The sequence below is a fragment of the Pristiophorus japonicus genome, chromosome 6, assembly GCF_044704955.1.
Source record: "Pristiophorus japonicus isolate sPriJap1 chromosome 6, sPriJap1.hap1, whole genome shotgun sequence".
Lineage (NCBI taxonomy): Eukaryota > Metazoa > Chordata > Chondrichthyes > Pristiophoridae > Pristiophorus > Pristiophorus japonicus.
In genome coordinates, this window is record NC_091982.1 from 21,744,662 (window position 1) to 21,761,825 (window position 17,164).

Below are 17,164 nucleotides of genomic sequence, written 5' to 3' on the forward strand. Positions count from 1 at the left end.
ATAATGGAATTAAGGGTTACGGGGAGCGGGCGGGTAAGTGGAGCTGAGTCCACGGCCAGATCAGCCATGATCTTGTTGAATGGCGGAGCAGGCTCGAGGGGCTAGATGGCCTACTCCTGTTCCTAATTCTTATGTTCTTATGTTCTTATGTTCTTATGAAGCAGTCCATTCCTACATGCAGCAAGACCTGGACGACATTGAGACTTGGGCTGCTAAGTGGCAAGTAAAATTCGTGCCATACAAGTGACGGACAATGAATATCTCCAACAAGTGAGAATCTAACCACCTCCCCTTGATATTCAACGGCATTACCATTGCTGAATCCCAAACCATCAACATCCTGGGGGTCACCATTGACCAGAAACTTAACTGGACCAGCCACATTAATACTGTGGCACCAAGTGCGGGTCAGAGGCTAGGTATTCTACAGCAAGTGTCTCACCCCCTGACTCCCCAAGGCTTTTCCACCATTTACAAGGCACAAGCCAGGAGTGTGATGGAATACTGTCCACTTGCCTGGATATGTGCAGCTCCAACAACACTCAAGAAGCTTGACACTATCCAGGACAAAGCAGCCCGCTTGATTGGCACCCCATCCACCATCTTAAACATTCATTCTCTCCACCATCGGCGCACCGTGGCTGCAGTGTGTACCATCTACAAGATGCACAACAGCAACTCGCCAAAGTATCTTTGGCAGCATGTCCCAAACCCATGACCTCTACTACCTAGAAGGGCAGTGGGCGCATGGGAACACCATCACCTGCAAGCTCCTCTCTAAGTTACACACCATCGTGACTTGGAAATATATCACCATTCCTTCATCATTGCTGGGTCAAAATCCTGGAACTCCCTCCATAACAGCACTGTGGGAGTTCCTTCACTAGACTGACTGCAGCGGTTCAAGAAGGCGGCTCATCACCACCTTCTCAAGGGTAATTAGGGATGGGCAATAAATGCTGGCCTTGCCAGCGATGCCCACATCACATGAACACTTTTTCTTTTAAGTTCCATACCACCATCAGAGCAATGCAAAGCCAAGTTTTCAAACTTTAAAAAATAAATGTTTAGAAGGAGCCCAGGCACTATACTAAGCTATATTCATGTTTCTAACGATAGAAAAGAATAACTCTCCAATAGCGCTCTTCTAACATTAGACATTTCCGCAGCTGTCAGAGGCTAGGAAGCAGGTCTCTTCCTTTTACAATCCTGAACCTGTGTCATCCTGTTCTATTACATCATTGTATCAGAAAGTATTGTTCCAGGCTTAACTTCTCTATCCCTAACAGTATTGCTTTAACAGGAGTCTTAGATGCCTAAAATAAATGCAACAGGTTTCAGTTGTGAAGAATAGAAAACGGTGCCAATTGTTGTCCTCGAATATGTCAGGTTATAATATTGGTATCATAGGCTACTGTTATATTAGCACTTTCACTTTGATGCTAAGAGGTTTCTGAGGGACATTAATGCAGAAGTGTCAGTATAATTCAAGAGTTATGTCAGGGATTTGTTTCCACTGAAGCATGGCCCACTCTAATAAGCAGTCTTGCATTGCTTGGCCTTTTTGAATGTGACCATGCTGTCTGTTGGGCTAAAGTACATAATTCAGGTAGAGTAGAGGAAGCTGTATCGTGCATCGACACTTGACTTGAAAATGCTTAATATGTCAGCAGCCATGGTTCCCAACCATCAGCATGTATTTGGAAAATTATCCCTGCCCATGTCGGAAATCACAGACAATGTTCCATTCCCCAGGACTAACATTCTACAGAATATTAAAACATACTGCTTTATTCATATTTCTTAGCTCTGGAACTATATGGGAATCATTTTGTATATTGACTTTGAAAAAAATTATAGAGTTTATTAGTGTAGATCTTAATTGGATTCTATTGTATTAATGTACTTGTTTGGGATTAGTTGCTTCTGTGGGTTAGAACATTGTCCTTTCCTTTCTGGGATCTGAGTTTGAATCCTGTCCAACATGAAAAAAATGAACCTTTTGCTATTTTTAAGGGACTAACTTAAACAAGTTTGGGCAATTTCAACCTAGTTCCTACTGAGCATAAGTTCATAACTCAAAAGTGCCCACCATTTATCAATAAATTGGCAGCCTCTCATAGAGCGGGTACATGACTTGCTGTGCAGGAAAAGGATGTGACATGTTGATGCAATAGGGCAAAATAATTATTTCACCAGCATTGAGATCACTCACCTTGATGAACACAAAATTACTTTAAAAATGCCTCATTTGAGTCTACGAGTCTCTCATTTATTGTACTGCTTTTCAGGGTTTGAAATTTCGGAGTATCAGAAGAGACAAGCTGCAATGACCGTAAGAAAAGTCAGCAAACAAAAAGGTGAGCATGTATCCTTGTACTTATCTATCTTCCCACAGACAGTGTCGCAGAAGAAGAGTTAACTGCTGGGATAAGAATACAGCAAGAAGAGTACCGCTGATAGTTTAGTGAGTAAAGGCACTGCCCAATGTACAACTTAAACCACACTGCTCAGAAGATCCCAGGTTTGATTCCTAGAGGTATAAATTGCCCACCGCCCGAAACGGGACATTCCCACCCCATTTCTGTGTTTTTTACCGCAGCTGTAGTTCAGGTCGACTCTTTCGCGAAATTCCGCTCTTTGTTTTTTTTTTGTTTTGGTCCAGAAGTCGGTGTAAATGGGGACAGTGACTACACCTAAGGGGCAAAGACACAGCGGTGTCAGCAGATGAGGGGTGGAAGTTCGGGACGGTGCGGAGTCACCGCCGCGATGACGTTATCACGGCGCCGCGTCACCACGGCTCTCCCCTTCAATTAAGGGGGAGAGCCTTTGCAATTGTTAAACTTCGGCCTAGCGCGCCACCAGGGAGGGTTTCGGCCGGGCCAGTGGCCTAGCAACCAGCAGAAGAGATACTAGAGGGCTACTGTCATTCATGGAATTGTACACCGCAAAAATGAATGAAAAAGTGCTTGAAGATTTTGGGGAAGAAATACAATACTGCAATGGGTTTAATTGCTGGAGTGAGAAGTCTAGAGTGAGATACAAACATGAGGTATACTTTTCCGACCTTGTGCTGTCAGCAGGGGACTTCATGTGCTGGAAGCATATAATGAAACTTCAGGGTCCACACTGCACGTAATTTTCTGATTATTAGTGGTTCGAAAATAATGTGCAATGCATGCCAAAACATCTGATCATCGTCATCATGCCAAAACATCCGATATGCCCATGGACAGAAGACTATCCATGCATCTGTTGCCTACAGTGTCCGAAGCACAAATATTCCAGAAAATACCCAAGGGTTTAGGGCAAATGTTAACAATGGCAAACTAAAAGTCCCCCGATGACTTGCTTATTTAGAGCAGCTGAGCCAGACAGACCAGGAACAACACAAGTTTAATCCACAGTCTATGATGAAATAGTTGATTTTGGCTGAGGTAGCAGCAGAACCATTACAATCTGTCTCGGTGCCCCTAGGCTAGGCATGCCAAAAGTCAGCTGTGGTTTCTGCTCCTGATCACTATTCAGAGACCTCTGTGTGCAGTGTGCATCTTTTTTTTGGGAGGGGTCCAGACTTACGTCTGATATACATGGAAACTCTTCACCAAATTTCAAAGTATTCAAATGAATCCACTGAGGCATCCACATGAGTAGAATGCATAATATCTCTGTATAGGAACACACCCCACTTACCCAAGTCCAGAGAGCTTAGACGCGAGCTTAAAGACTGCCAAGCTTATTGCTGGAGTTTAACCAGCTAATCGCAGATACTAGAAGATTCCCACAACATGTTCAACCATGACCACCCTACTCATTGGGGCATTGATGTGCAGGGTTATAGAATCATAGAAATTTACTACATGGAATGAGGCCATTCGGCCCATCGTGTCCGCGCTGGCCAACAAAGAGTGATCCAGCTCTTGGTCAGTAGTCTTGTAGGTTACTGCACTTCAAGTGCATATCAAAGTTCTTTTTAAAAGCTATGAGGGTTTCTTCCTCTACCATTCTTTCAGGCAGTGAGTTCCAGATCCCCACCACCCTCTGGGTGAAAAAAATTCCCCTCTAAAACTCCTACCAATTACTTTAAATCTATGCCCCCTGGTTGTTGACACCTCTGCTAAGGGAAATAGGTCCTTCCTATCCACTCTATCTAGGCCCCCCATCATTTATATACATCAATAAGATCTCCCCTTAGTCTCCACTATTCCAAAGAAAACAACCCCAGCCTATCCAATCTTTCCTCCTAGCTAAAATTCTCCAGTCGAGGCAACATCCTCGTAAATCTCCTCTGTACCCTCTCCAGTGCCATCACATCTTTCCTGTACTGTGATGACCATAACTGTACGCAGTACTCTAGAGGTTATCTGGAGCAAACAAGAACAATCTCAACCCCCATTGATGGATCTTCCTCTCTAGATCCTACTAATGAGCTAGGAGGGCAGGTCTATCATCGACACTGCCTTGGAGTTTTGTGGACTTACCGAGGTCAGTATTACATTATTGATTCAACCACGGTGATTGGATTTGATTGCAAACTTATATACTATGTTATCTTTGGGCTATTTTGACCCCAAAGACATCCAGTTTAGCACTGCCCCAGGGAGAATATTCATTATTTGGTCATTAGACAATAGGCAAATGCATGTTTGAGCCCTCCATAGTACTAGGAATTGCATGTGTGTGCATGTTGGGTAATTACAGGATTAGGCTCGATTGTGATGCCCCCTGAGGAAGATAATCTGCCAAGATCCACTGTCTGGACTTGCATTTCAAAATTAGCCATGTGGGCAAGGGACAGGCACCTGTGGAACCACAACAAGGCACAATTAGCTCATTCAGGAAACTGAGGAGAAAAAAATAATAATAACAACTTGTATTTATTTAGTGCCTTTCACATCGTAAAATGTCCCAAGGTGCTTCACAGGAGGATTATAAGACAAAAAATTTGACACTGAGCAATATAAGGAGAAATTAAGGCAGCTGACCAAAAGCTTGGTCAAAGAGGTAGGATTTAATGAGCGTCTTAAAGGAGGAAAGAGAAGTAGAGAGGCGGAGAGGTTTAGGCGGGGAATTCCAACGTTTAGGGCCTAGGCAATAGAAGGCACGGCCACCAATGGTTGAGCGATTATAATCAGGGATGCCCAAGAGGACAGAATTAGAATAGCGCAGATATCTTGGAGGGGGGTTGTGGGGCTGGAGGAGATTACAGAGATAGGGAGGGGCGAGACCATGGAGGGATTTGAAAACAAGTATGAGAATTTTGAAATTGAGGCATTGCTTAATCGGGAGCCAATATAGGTCAGTGAGCATAAAGGTGATGGGTGAACGTGATTTGGTGCGAGTTAGGACATGGGCAGCTGAATTTTGGATGACCTCAAGTGTATGTAGGGTAGAACGTGGGAAACCAGCCAGAAGTGGATTGGATTAGTCAAGTTTAGAGGTAACAAAGGCATAGATGAGGGTTTTAGCAGCGGATGAGCTGAGGCAAGGGCGGAGACGGGCGATATTACGGAGATGGAAATAGGCGGTCTTAGTTATTCAGAGTCAAATATGACACCAAGGTTGCGAACAGTGTGTTACAGCCTCAGACAAATTGTTAGGGAGAGGGATGGAGTCAGTGGTGGGGACCGAAAACAATGGCTTTGGTCTTCCCAATATTTACCTGGAAAAAATTTTAGCTCATCCAGAAGTCAGACAAGCAATCTGACAATTTAGAGACCGTGGAGGGTTTGAAAGAAGTGCTGGTGAGGTGGAGCTGGGTGTCATCAGCGAACATGTGGAAACTGATGCTGTGTTTTCAGATGATGTCACCAAGGGGCAGCATGGAGATGAGAAATAGGAGAGGGCCAAGTATACAACCTTGGGGGACACCAGAGGTAATGATGTGGGAATGGGAAGAGGAGCCATTGTAGATGATTCTTTGGCTACGATTAGATAGATAAGAATGGAACCAGTCGAGTGCAGTCGCACCCAGCTGGACGACTGTGGAGAGGCATTAGAGGAGGATGGAGTGGTCAATCGTGTCAAAGGCTGCAGACAGGTCAAGAAGGCATCTGTTTATAAACAAAGACCTTTGTGCTTGTATATGCAGGTGAGGGCCTGCGACGATTCCTCCAGTTCCTGCGTCATGTAGGCTGAAGTCAGATTCAGCTTCGTGAACGCCTTTCCTCCTGCCAGCGTTGCAAAGAGGTCGTCGGCCTTTGATAGTGGTTATTGGTTCTGCGGGAGAAACAATTGATAGTTACTTTGTAATCGCCACAGATTCTGACGGTGTCGTCTCCCTTGAGGACTGGGACAATAGGACTGGCCCACTCGCTGAACTCGATCGGTGAATGATGACCTCTCTTTGCAGCTGGTCTAGCTCAATCTCTACCCTTTCTCTCATCATGTACGGTACTGCTCTTGCCTTGTGATGGATGGGTTGCACCCCCAGAATTAGGTGGATCTGCACTTTTGCTCCTTGGAATTTCCCGATGCCTGGTTCGAATAGCGAAGGAAATTTGTTTAAGACCTGGCAACACGAAGTTTCATCAGCGGGCGATAGTGCTCGGACGTCGTCCCAGTTCCAGCGTATCTTTCCCAGCCAGCTCCTGCCGAGCAGCGTGGGACCATCGCCCGGTACCACCCAGAGTGGTAGCTTGTGCACTGTTCCATCGTAGGAGACCTTTATGGTAACACTGCCAATTACAGGAATCAGTTCTTTCGTGTAAATTCTTAGTTTCGTGCGAACTGGAGTTAAGACTGGCCTTGAGGCCTTGTTGCACCACAATCTTTCGAAAGTCTTTTTGCCCATGATAAACTGGCTCGCGCCGGTGTCCAGCTCCATTGACACTGGGAGTCCATTTAGTTCAATATTCAGCATTATTCATGGTGAATGTGTGCACCCCATGTACCTCTGCCTCCTCTATTTGAGGCTCTGGTTCACTGTGATCCTCCATGGATCTGTCCTCCTCTGCAACATGGTGGTTTGCAGGTTTAACAGGCTTTGCAGCTCGCCTGCACACTCATTGAGGTGCCCCATTGTTCCACAGCCCTTGCAAACATACTCTTTGAATCGGCATGGTCACCCTGCAGTGCCAACAAGGTGTTAATGGCCTTTCATTCATCACCCTTGATGGTGGACTCTGAGTCATCTGCGGACGTGCAGCTGCAGGTATGTGTGACTTGTCCTGTATGTTACGATTCGAAAACAACATCAAATTGTTCACAGTACTTGTAGCAGCACTTGTGTGCTGAGAGATTTGCTTCGTATTGTCACTGGTGGCAATGAACGCCTCGGCTATCGCTATGGCCTTACTCAAGGTTGGGGTCTCTCCAGTCAAAAATTTGTGAAGTATGGTTACGTGGCCAATGCCAAGTACGAAAAAGTCTCTGAGCATGTGCTCCAAATGTCCTTCAAATTAGCAATGTCCTGCAAGGCGTCTTAGCTCGGCGACATAACTCGCCACTTCCTGGCCTTTAGACCTTTTGTAGGTGTAGAACCGGTACCTCACCACCAGAACGCTTTCCTTCGGGTTCAAATTCTCTCGGACCAGTGTGCACAAATCGTCGTATGATTTCTCCGTGGGTTTTGCTGGAGTGAGCAGATTCTTCACGTGGCCATACGTTGGTGCCCCACAGACGGTGAGGAGGATCGCCCTTCGTTTGGCAGCGCTCTCTTCCCCATCTAGCTCATTGACTACGAAGTATTGGTCGAGTCGCTCCACAAAAGGTTCCCAATCATCTCCCTCCGAGAATTTCTCCAGGATGCCCACTGTTCTCTGCATCTTTGGGTTCGCTATCTGTATCTCGTCGCCAGTTGTTGTGTATGGAGAAAGAGTCAGACTGAACACTGTGAGCTCAATGTAAAGTGTGACCTTAGTCTTTTATTGCAGGTCTCCAGAGTGCCTCTCCAACCTGTGAAGCCTCATAAAATACCTGTGCTCCCAAGGGATTATGGGATCCCTTGGGACTCCAGGGGATGAAGCCTCTGGTGACTGTACAGAGTAAATACAAGTCCATATATATAACACCAAGGTCAAAGTCAGAGGTCACATGGAGGGACAAAGCCAACATAAACAGGATGGAGTTGGCACGGTGCACCCAACCGCTGTCCAAATTCAGAGACATGTGTAGCAGGGGAGTGAAGTCCAGAAGTTATTTGAAGTGTCGAGAGTGCGAGGTTGGAGATAGTTGCCCTAGGAATCAGAGGCGGTAGAGGTGCAGAAAGATGATGGCAAAATTGATGCAAGTTGGAGATCAAAGCGGCGGAGAAAATGTAAAACCACAAAGCAGCGACCAGCAAACTGAAAAACCAGTAGAACGAGTCACTGTACAGTAAGTGAAACTGCAACTGCGAGCCAGAAGCCAGCAAAGCTGAACAACCAGTAGAACCAGTTCAGCAGAGACACAGCCGCAGTTTCAAAGTTATTAAAAAAAAATCTTTTAGCAGCAGAGGTAGAGACACAGCAGTTAAATCTCAGAGTGTAATTCATTGCAGTCCAGTGCTGATCCAGTGTAGTTCAAAGCAGAAACATAGTCTAGATGTTCAGAGAAGTCCAGGAGGTCAGAAACCAATTTGAGAAAAGAATTAAACCTTGAAGCGACTGAACAGTAGAGCAGAGACACCATAGCTGAGTCAAACCGTGTAGTCAGTAGAGCAGTGTAACATAGAAACATAGAAACATAGAAAATAGATGTAGGAGTAGGCCATTCGGCCCTTCAAGGCCTGCACCGCCATTCAATGAGTTCATGGCTGAACATTCAACTTCAGTACCCCATTCCTGCTTTCTCGCCATACCCCTTGATCCCCCGAGTAGTAAGGACCTCATCTAACTCCTTTTTGAATATATTTAGTGAATTGGCCTCAACAACTTTCTGTGGTAGAGAATTCCACAGGTTCACCACTCTCTGGGTGAAGAAGTTCCTCCGCATCTCGGTCCTAAATGGCTTACCCCTTATCCTCAGACTGTGTCCCCTGGTTCTGGACTTCCCCAACATTGGGAACATTCTTCCTGCATCTAACCTGTCTAACCCCGTCAGAATTTTAAATGTTTCTATGAGGTCCCCTCTCATTCTTCTGAACTCCAGTGAATACAAGCCCAGTTGATCCAGTCTTTCTTGATAGGTCAGTCCCGCCATCCCGGGAATCAGTCTGGTGAACCTTCGCTGCACTCCCTCAATAGCAAGAATGTCCTTCCTCAGGTTAGGAGACCAAAACTGTACACAATACTCCAGGTGTGGCCTCACCAATGCCCTGTACAACTGTAGCAACACCTCCCTGCCCCTGTACTCAAATCCCCTTGCTATGAAGGCCAACATGCCATTTGCTTTCTTAACCGCCTGCTGCACCTGCATGCCAACCTTCAATGACTGATGTACCATGACACCCAGGTCTCTTTGCACCTCCCCTTTTCCTAATCTGTCACCATTCAGATAATAGTCTGTCTCTCTGTTTTTACCACCAAAGTGGATAACCTCACATTTATCCACATTATACTTCATCTGCCATGCTTTTGCCCACTCACCTAACCTATCCAAGTCGCTCTGCAGCCTCACAGCATCCTCCTCGCAGCTCACACTGCCACCCAACTTAGTGTCATCCACAAATTTGGAGATACTACATTTAATCCCCTCATCTAAATCATTAATGTACAGTGTAAACAGCTGGGGCCCCAGCACAGAACCTTGCGGTACCCCACTAGTCACTGTCTGCCATTCTGAAAAGTACCCATTTACTCCTACTCTTTGCTTCCTGTCTGACAACCAGTTCTCAATCCATGTCAGTACACTACCCCCAATCCCATGTGCTCTAACTTTGCACATCAATCTCTTGTGTGGGACCTTGTCGAACGCCTTCTGAAAGTCCAAATATACCACATCAACTGGTTCTCCCTTATCCACTCTACTGGAAACATCCTCAAAAAATTCCAGAAGATTTGTCAAGCATGATTTCCCTTTCACAAATCCATGCTGACTTGGACCTATCATGTCACCTCTTTCCAAATGCACTGCTATGACATCCTTAATAATTGATTCCATCATTTTACCCACTACCGATGTCAGGCTGACCGGTCTATAATTCCCTGTTTTCTCTCTCCCTCCTTTTTTAAAAAGTGGGGTTACATTGGCTACCCTCCACTCCATAGGAACTGATCCAGAGTCAATGGAATGTTGGAAAATGACTGTCAACGCATCCACTATTTCCAAGGCCACCTCCTTAAGTACTCTGGGATGCAGTCCATCAGGCCCTGGGGATTTATCGGCCTTCAATCCCATCAATTTCCCCAACACAATTTCCCGGCTAATAAGGATTTCCCTCAGTTCCTCCTCCTTACTAGACCCCCCGACCACATTTATAACCGGAAGGTTGTTCGTGTCCTCCTTCGTGAATACCGAACCAAAGTACTTGTTCAATTGGTCCGCCATTTCTTTGTTCCCCATTATGACTTCCCCTGATTCTGACTGCAGCGGACCTACGTTTGTCTTTACTAACCTTTTTCTCTTTACATATCTACAGAAACTTTTGCAATCCGTCTTAATGTTCCCTGCAAGCTTCTTCTCATACTCCATTTTCCCTGCCCTAATCAAACCCTTTGTCCTCCTCTGCTGAGTTCTAAATTTCTCCCAGTCCTCAGGTTCGCTGCTATTTCTGGCCAATTTGTATGCCACTTCCTTGGCTTTAATACTATCCCTGATTTCCCTTGATAGCCACGGTTGAGCCACCTTACCTTTTTTATTTTTATGCCAGACAGGAATGTACAATTGTTGTAGTTCATCCATGCGGTCTCTAAATGTCTGCCATTGCCCATCCACAGTCAACCCCTTAAGTATCATTCGCCAATCCATCCCAGCCAATTCATGCCTCATACCTTCAAAGTTAGCCTTCTTTAAGTTCTGGACCATGGTCTCTGAATTAACTGTTTCATTCTCCATTCCAATGCAGAATTCCACCATATTATGGTCACTCTTCCCCAAGGGGCCTCGCACATTGAGATTGCTAATTAATCCTCACTCATTACATAACACCCAGTCTAAGATGGCCTCCCCCCTAGTTGGTTCCTCGACATATTGGTCTAAAAAACCATCCCTTATGCACTCCAGAAAATCCTCCTCCACCGTATTGCTTCCAGTTTGGTTAGCCCAATCTATGTGCATATTAAAGTCACCCATTATAACTGCTGCACCTTTATTGCACGCACCCCTAATTTCATGTTTGATGCCCTCCCCAACATCACTACTACTGTTTGGAGGTCTGTACACAACTCCCACTAACGTTTTTTGCCCTTTGGTGTTCTGCAGCTCTACCCATATAGATTCCACATCATCCAAGCTAATGTCCTTCCTAACTATTGCATTAATCTCCTCCTTAACCAGCAATGCTACCCCACCTCCTTTTCCTTTTATTCTATCCTTCCTGACTGTTGAATACCCCTGGATGTTGAGTTCCCAGCCCTGATCATCCTGGAGCCACGTCTCCGTAATCCCAATCACATCATATTTGTTAACATCTATTTGCACAGTTAATTCATCCACCTTATTGCGGATACTCCTTGCATTAAGACACAAAGCCTTTAGGCTTGTTTTTTTAACACCCTCTGTCCTTTTAGAATTTTGCTGTACAATGGCCCTTTTTGTTCTTTGCCTTGGGTTTCTCTGCCCTCCACTTTTCCTCATCTCCTTTCTGTCTTTTGTTTTTGCCTCCTTTTTGTTTCCCTCTATCTCCCTGCATTGGTTCCCATCCCCCTGCCATATTAGTTTAACTCCTCCCCAACAGCACTAACAAACACTCCCCCGAGGACATTGGTTCCGATTCTGCCCAGGTGCAGACCGTCCGGATTGTACTGGTCCCACCTCCCCCAGAACCGGTTCCAATGCCCCAGGAATTTGAATCCCTCCCTGCTGCACCATTGCTCAAGCCACGTATTCATCTGAGCTATCCTGCGATTCCTACTCTGACTAGCACGTGGCACTGGTAGCAATCCCGAGATTACTACTTTTGAGGTGCTACTTTTTAATTTAGCTCCTAGCTCCTTAAATTCATTTCGTAGGAACTCATCCCTTTTTTTACCTATGTCATTGGTACCAACGTGCACCACGACAACTGGCTGTTCTCCCTCCCTTTTTAGAATGTCCTGCACCCGCTCCGAGACATCCTTGACCCTTGCACCAGGGAGGCAACATACCATCCTGGAGTCTCGGTTGCGGCCGCAGAAACGCCTATCTATTCCCCTTACAATTGAATCCCCTATCACTATCGCTCGCCCACTCTTTTTCCTGCCCTCCTGTGCAACGGTGCCATGAACTTGGCTGCTGCTGCCCGCTCCTGATGAGTCATCCCCCTCAACAGCACTCAAAGCAGTGTATCTGTTTTGCAGTGGGATGACCACAGGGGATCCCTGCACTACTCTTCCTGCTGGTCTTCCATTTCCTCGCTGGCTGGGACCCTTCTCCTGCGGTAAGACCAACTCGCTACACGTGATACTCACGTCATTCTCAGCATCGTGGATGCTCCAGAGTGAATCCACCCTCAGCTCCAACTCCGCAACGCGGACCGTCAGTAGCCGGAGGTGGACACACTTCCCGCACATGTAGTCGTCAGGGACACTGGTGTTGTCCCCGTGTTCCCACATGGTACAGGAGGAGCATATCACGTGACCGAGCTGTCCTGCCATGACTTAACCCTTAGATACACTTAAATTGCCGACAACAATGTTAAAAGTTACTGATTAATAAAGAAAAAGAAAAACTACTCACCAATCAGCAGCCAATCACTTACCACGTTGGCTGTGACGTCACCTTTTGATTTCTTTCTACTTCTTTTTTGACTTCTCTCAGCTGGAGCTGCACCGGTACCCGGACTGCTGAGCCTTTTATAGGCCGCTGTCTCTCTCGACTCCCGCCTCTCTCGACGCTCCCCGGACTGCTGAGCCTTTTATAGGCCGCTGCCTCTCTCGACGCTCCCCGGACTGCTGAGCCTTTTATAGGCCGCTGCCTCTCTCGACTCCCGCGTCTCTCGATGCTCCCCGGACTGCTGAGCCTTTTATAGGCCGCTGACTCTCTCGACTCCCGCCTCTCTCGATGCTCCCCGGACTGCTGAACCTTTTATAGGCCGCTGCCTCTCTCGACTCCCGCCTCTCTCTGTTGGCAGAGGAATCCAGGTGATGGAAGTCAAGTTTCAGCGGAATTTCAGCAGTTGAAAGAGCTCCGTGAGAACAAAGACATGCTGGATCAGGGGATAGGCAGTGGACTCTGCAGGGGTAGCTTTAAACTTGTGGTTTGAACTTGTATGTTTGGGCTGAAATGCCTTCACTATCAGTGCCAGGCTATCTTAAGCAATGGAAGAAAGGAGATTGGCGGAAGAAAGGGCAAAGGGTGACAATGGATGACCAAGGATACAGTTGAAGAGAACAGCAGATCAGCAAGGAGCTGCCAGCCCAGGAGCCATCTTGGATTCAAATAATAAACATTATTTTAATATAACAATAAATGTAATCTATTTCAGTAGTGTTAGAGCCAATTGGAGAAACTAAGGAAGAATTGATCTGTGACTAGATCAATGATAAAAGTTGTCAAGATCTGGCTAATCTGGGGCTAAGTAGCAATTCCTCCACTAAAGTTGCCCTGTAATAGACTTGTTAATATTTATCCATGTGACATGGTTCTGGGCCATTCTTCATTCATCCCTCTTACATGCTAACTAGCTGATAAACCACACCACAATCATGATGTCCTGGATTTGCATAATACAGTCTACTTTACTTACTGTATTTTATACTAAAGTGGATGAGACTTTGGAAGAAATGTTTCCCCCTAAGTTCAAGTGGAAACCTGATTTGTTGTGTATTCAAATAATAAGGATTATTTGATAATAACACTAAATGTCATCAGTAGGGTTGGCATTCTGGAAGATTGAGATAAAATATTTATCTGAATCTCTCTTCCGATCCCATAATATAGATCTGCATTTTAAAAGTGTTTATCACTAGGTTGGTGCTATTTTTAGAATGCATTTGTTCAGCAAATAGGCCAATGTGGATATAAATAACCACAACATACAGAATAGCTGGAAAAGGCTGACTTTTAAAATAATCTTCACAGCCCTACATAGAAATGCTGGATGACACAAGACAACTAACAGATGTTTTACTGTTGGCATTTGTGTAACTGAAGGTTTGAACCAGCCACAAGATAATCCCCCTAAGGGAACGAGTATCATGCAGATGTAAGCAGACTGGTTTCACTTACGTCTTGCTAATTGATTTCCTCCCTTTCGATATGATGTACTTTCACACTGACATATATCCCAAGAATAACAACAACAACTTGTAATTATATAGCAAAACGTCCCAAGGCACTTCACAGGAGTATTATGCAATAAAAATTAGGGCAGGTGCTTGGTCAGAGGTAGGTTTTAAGGAGCGACTTGAAGGAGGAAACAGAGGTAGAAAGGCTGAGGGGTTTAGGCAGGGAGTTCCAGAACTTGGGGCCTAGTCAACAGAAGGCACAGCCACCACTGGTTGAGCGATTATAATCAGGGATGCTCAAAAGGGCAGAATTAGAGGAATGCAGACATCTTGGGGTTTGTGGGGCTGGAGGAGATTACAGAGATAGGGAGGGGCGAGCCATGGTGGGATTTGAAAACAAGGACAATGATACGGAGGTCGAAATAGATGGTCTTAGTTATCTCATTGAAACATGTAAGATTCTGAGGGGGATTGACAGGGTAGATGCCGAGGTTGTTTCCCCTAGCTGCAGAATTTTGAACTTCGGGCCAAAGTATCAGCTTTAGGGATCAGCCATTTAAGGCTGAGATGAGGAGGAATTTCTTTACTCAGAGAGTTGTGAATCTTTGGAATTCTTGACCCCAGAGGGCTGTGGATGCTGAGTCTTTGAGAATATTGAGGACTGAGATAGATACATTTTTGGACTCGAGGGGAATCGAGGGATATGGAGATCAGGGGGCAGGAAAGTAGAGTTGAGGTCAATGCTCAGCCATGATCTTATTGAATGGTGGAGCAGGTTCGAAGGGCCATATGACCTTCTCTTGCTCCTAATTCTTATTCTTATTCTTATTTTCTATGTATAGTACTTTTCCCTACAAATTTGGGGAATAGTTTATACAAAAATCATACTCTGGACTTTGCATTTGCCTTGAAATGCAAAGTAATGTCCTTGCATGTACACTGGAGCCAATATTATTGCTATTTATGAGGATAATGTCATGCTATATTTAATTGCAGAACAATCTGATAAAGATTTATGATTGATTCAGCCTTGTAGCAGTTCAGGAGAGAATAGGAAACCCAAAGCAGTGATTTCAGATCCACAGGACAGCTTCAGGGCTGTAAAGGCAAACTTAGGATAGACATCCAGAAGTATTTCTGTACACAGATAAGGATCAACAGCTAGAATGGAATAAGGTCAGGACATTGGACTCATTTAAGGAATGATTAGATTCTGTAATGGAAAGATGCTGGGATTGGTATTTTGTAAGGTTAAATATATCTTGTGATTCCCTGCAGTGAATTGATTGAACAGCACTGTAGTTTTCTCTATATGCAAAATTATTCATTAAGGCTTACTTGCATTACATTCACATTTCCCAAGTTTAGCATTACTGCAAAAGCAAAACCACTTTGCACTGATGTTAAACTTGGGAGTGTAACTTGGTGTGAAGTCCCAAGTGAACCCGGAAGCAAAATGGAGTGAGAGTCCCTCCTCCAGAGAGTCTCGCTCTGCTTTGTTCTGGCAGCAGGTGGGGCCCTCACACTAGATTCAGGTTGCATTTACATTATAACTGTTTGAAGTGAAACCACTGTGCACTGACCTTACTGTTGTGTAAATTTGCTTAGCCAGCTACTTTAATGTGGTATTGAGAAGAGAATTCAATAGAACATGTAAAATTGTCTAATGACATTTTCTTTTCATTTTAGGAGTGAACTACACAAGGTCATTGCCTCCTTCATACCCAGCACCTCCTGACCCTGTCCATCAGAGAAACTTCATGCTCACTGATGGCATACCTCAGGGGTCAATGTATGAACTATCGGAGCCCAAACGCAGCCAGTCTCCCTTCTGGCAGAACTTCAGTAGGTTAACGCCATTTAAAAAGTAACAGGCCATGTTGTTATGGGAGGACCTAACTCTTGACGTTTACTCTTGGCAGTTAAAAACAAAATGTGGACCAACAAACAATGTTTGGATCATGGATCTAGATGATTAACCATCTGCTGACGCCTTCCCTGCCGAGCCTTGGTTCAAAACAACATTTTAGCGAATTATTTCTTAATGTCGGTTCAACTATTCAAAAAAAAACATAAAGTATATAACAACAGAAAGTCAGAAAGGAAAACTGAAATTCAGACTGAACCTTCATCCCATTATTTCATTTGTGATTATGTGAATTTAGGTGTGCTCTTCAGTGCACTGTAATGCAGCTGTACATACACATGCACACACACACATATATATTTATATATATATGTGGGTACATACATATATATATATGTATGTATATATCTGCTTCTGTTATTCTAAAAGCTTATTACATATGTACTGGAGTGTGAATGTTTTATTGCTTGATTAGTTCTACATAAGCTACTACAGGCATTTTAATGACTAAAAATGTAGCCACGCTTTTGATGATTTATTATATATCCATGCGCTGATATGATATGTTGTACCGAGTGAACAATCCCAAACTCCATTTGAAGAGGTAAGAGTTTGAGAACACTGGACTATTAGTCATTGTGTTAAGACATAAGTCACAGCATTTTAAGTACTAGCTGTGGAGTTTGTAATTATTCAGAAGGTAAGAGTTAATTGACAGGATCACTCCTTTACTGTCTCTGTACTTAGTTGGTTAAGAGCCAATTCTGTTCCTCAATACAGCAAAATTGTTCAACACAACGGATATATAAGTATTACCTTTTGACCAGAGAATCAATTGTTTAATATAATTAACATTCATTGTTATGTTTTAATCCACATTTGATACAGTATTATACTTAACAGTTAATAAGGCTCAATAACTGATCCAATTGTATTTTAACTCTTTAAATTGAGTTGGAAGGCATAATGTAACACCAACAAGTATTTGCAGTAGTCAGTTTATCCTTTCTCACCTTGTGCATCCTTGGACATTTGCCGGTGCTTCCACAGGAATGGCATTAACCATCTGATC

At 44.5% G+C, this 17,164-nt stretch overlaps 1 protein-coding gene across 2 annotated transcripts in view; it reads left to right on the top strand.

Moving 5' to 3' along the window:
* arhgef9a (Cdc42 guanine nucleotide exchange factor (GEF) 9a) overlaps window positions 1-16,096 on the top strand; it is a 154,416-nt gene extending 138,320 nt beyond the window's left edge. For both annotated transcript variants that reach the window (XM_070881994.1, XM_070881995.1), the window contains 2 exons: window positions 2,292-2,360; window positions 15,915-16,096. In XM_070881994.1, coding sequence (XP_070738095.1) covers window positions 2,292-2,360; window positions 15,915-16,096 — 251 coding nt within the window. The remainder of the gene's footprint in view (window positions 1-2,291; window positions 2,361-15,914) is intronic.
* The last annotated feature ends 1,068 nt before the right edge of the window (window positions 16,097-17,164 follow it).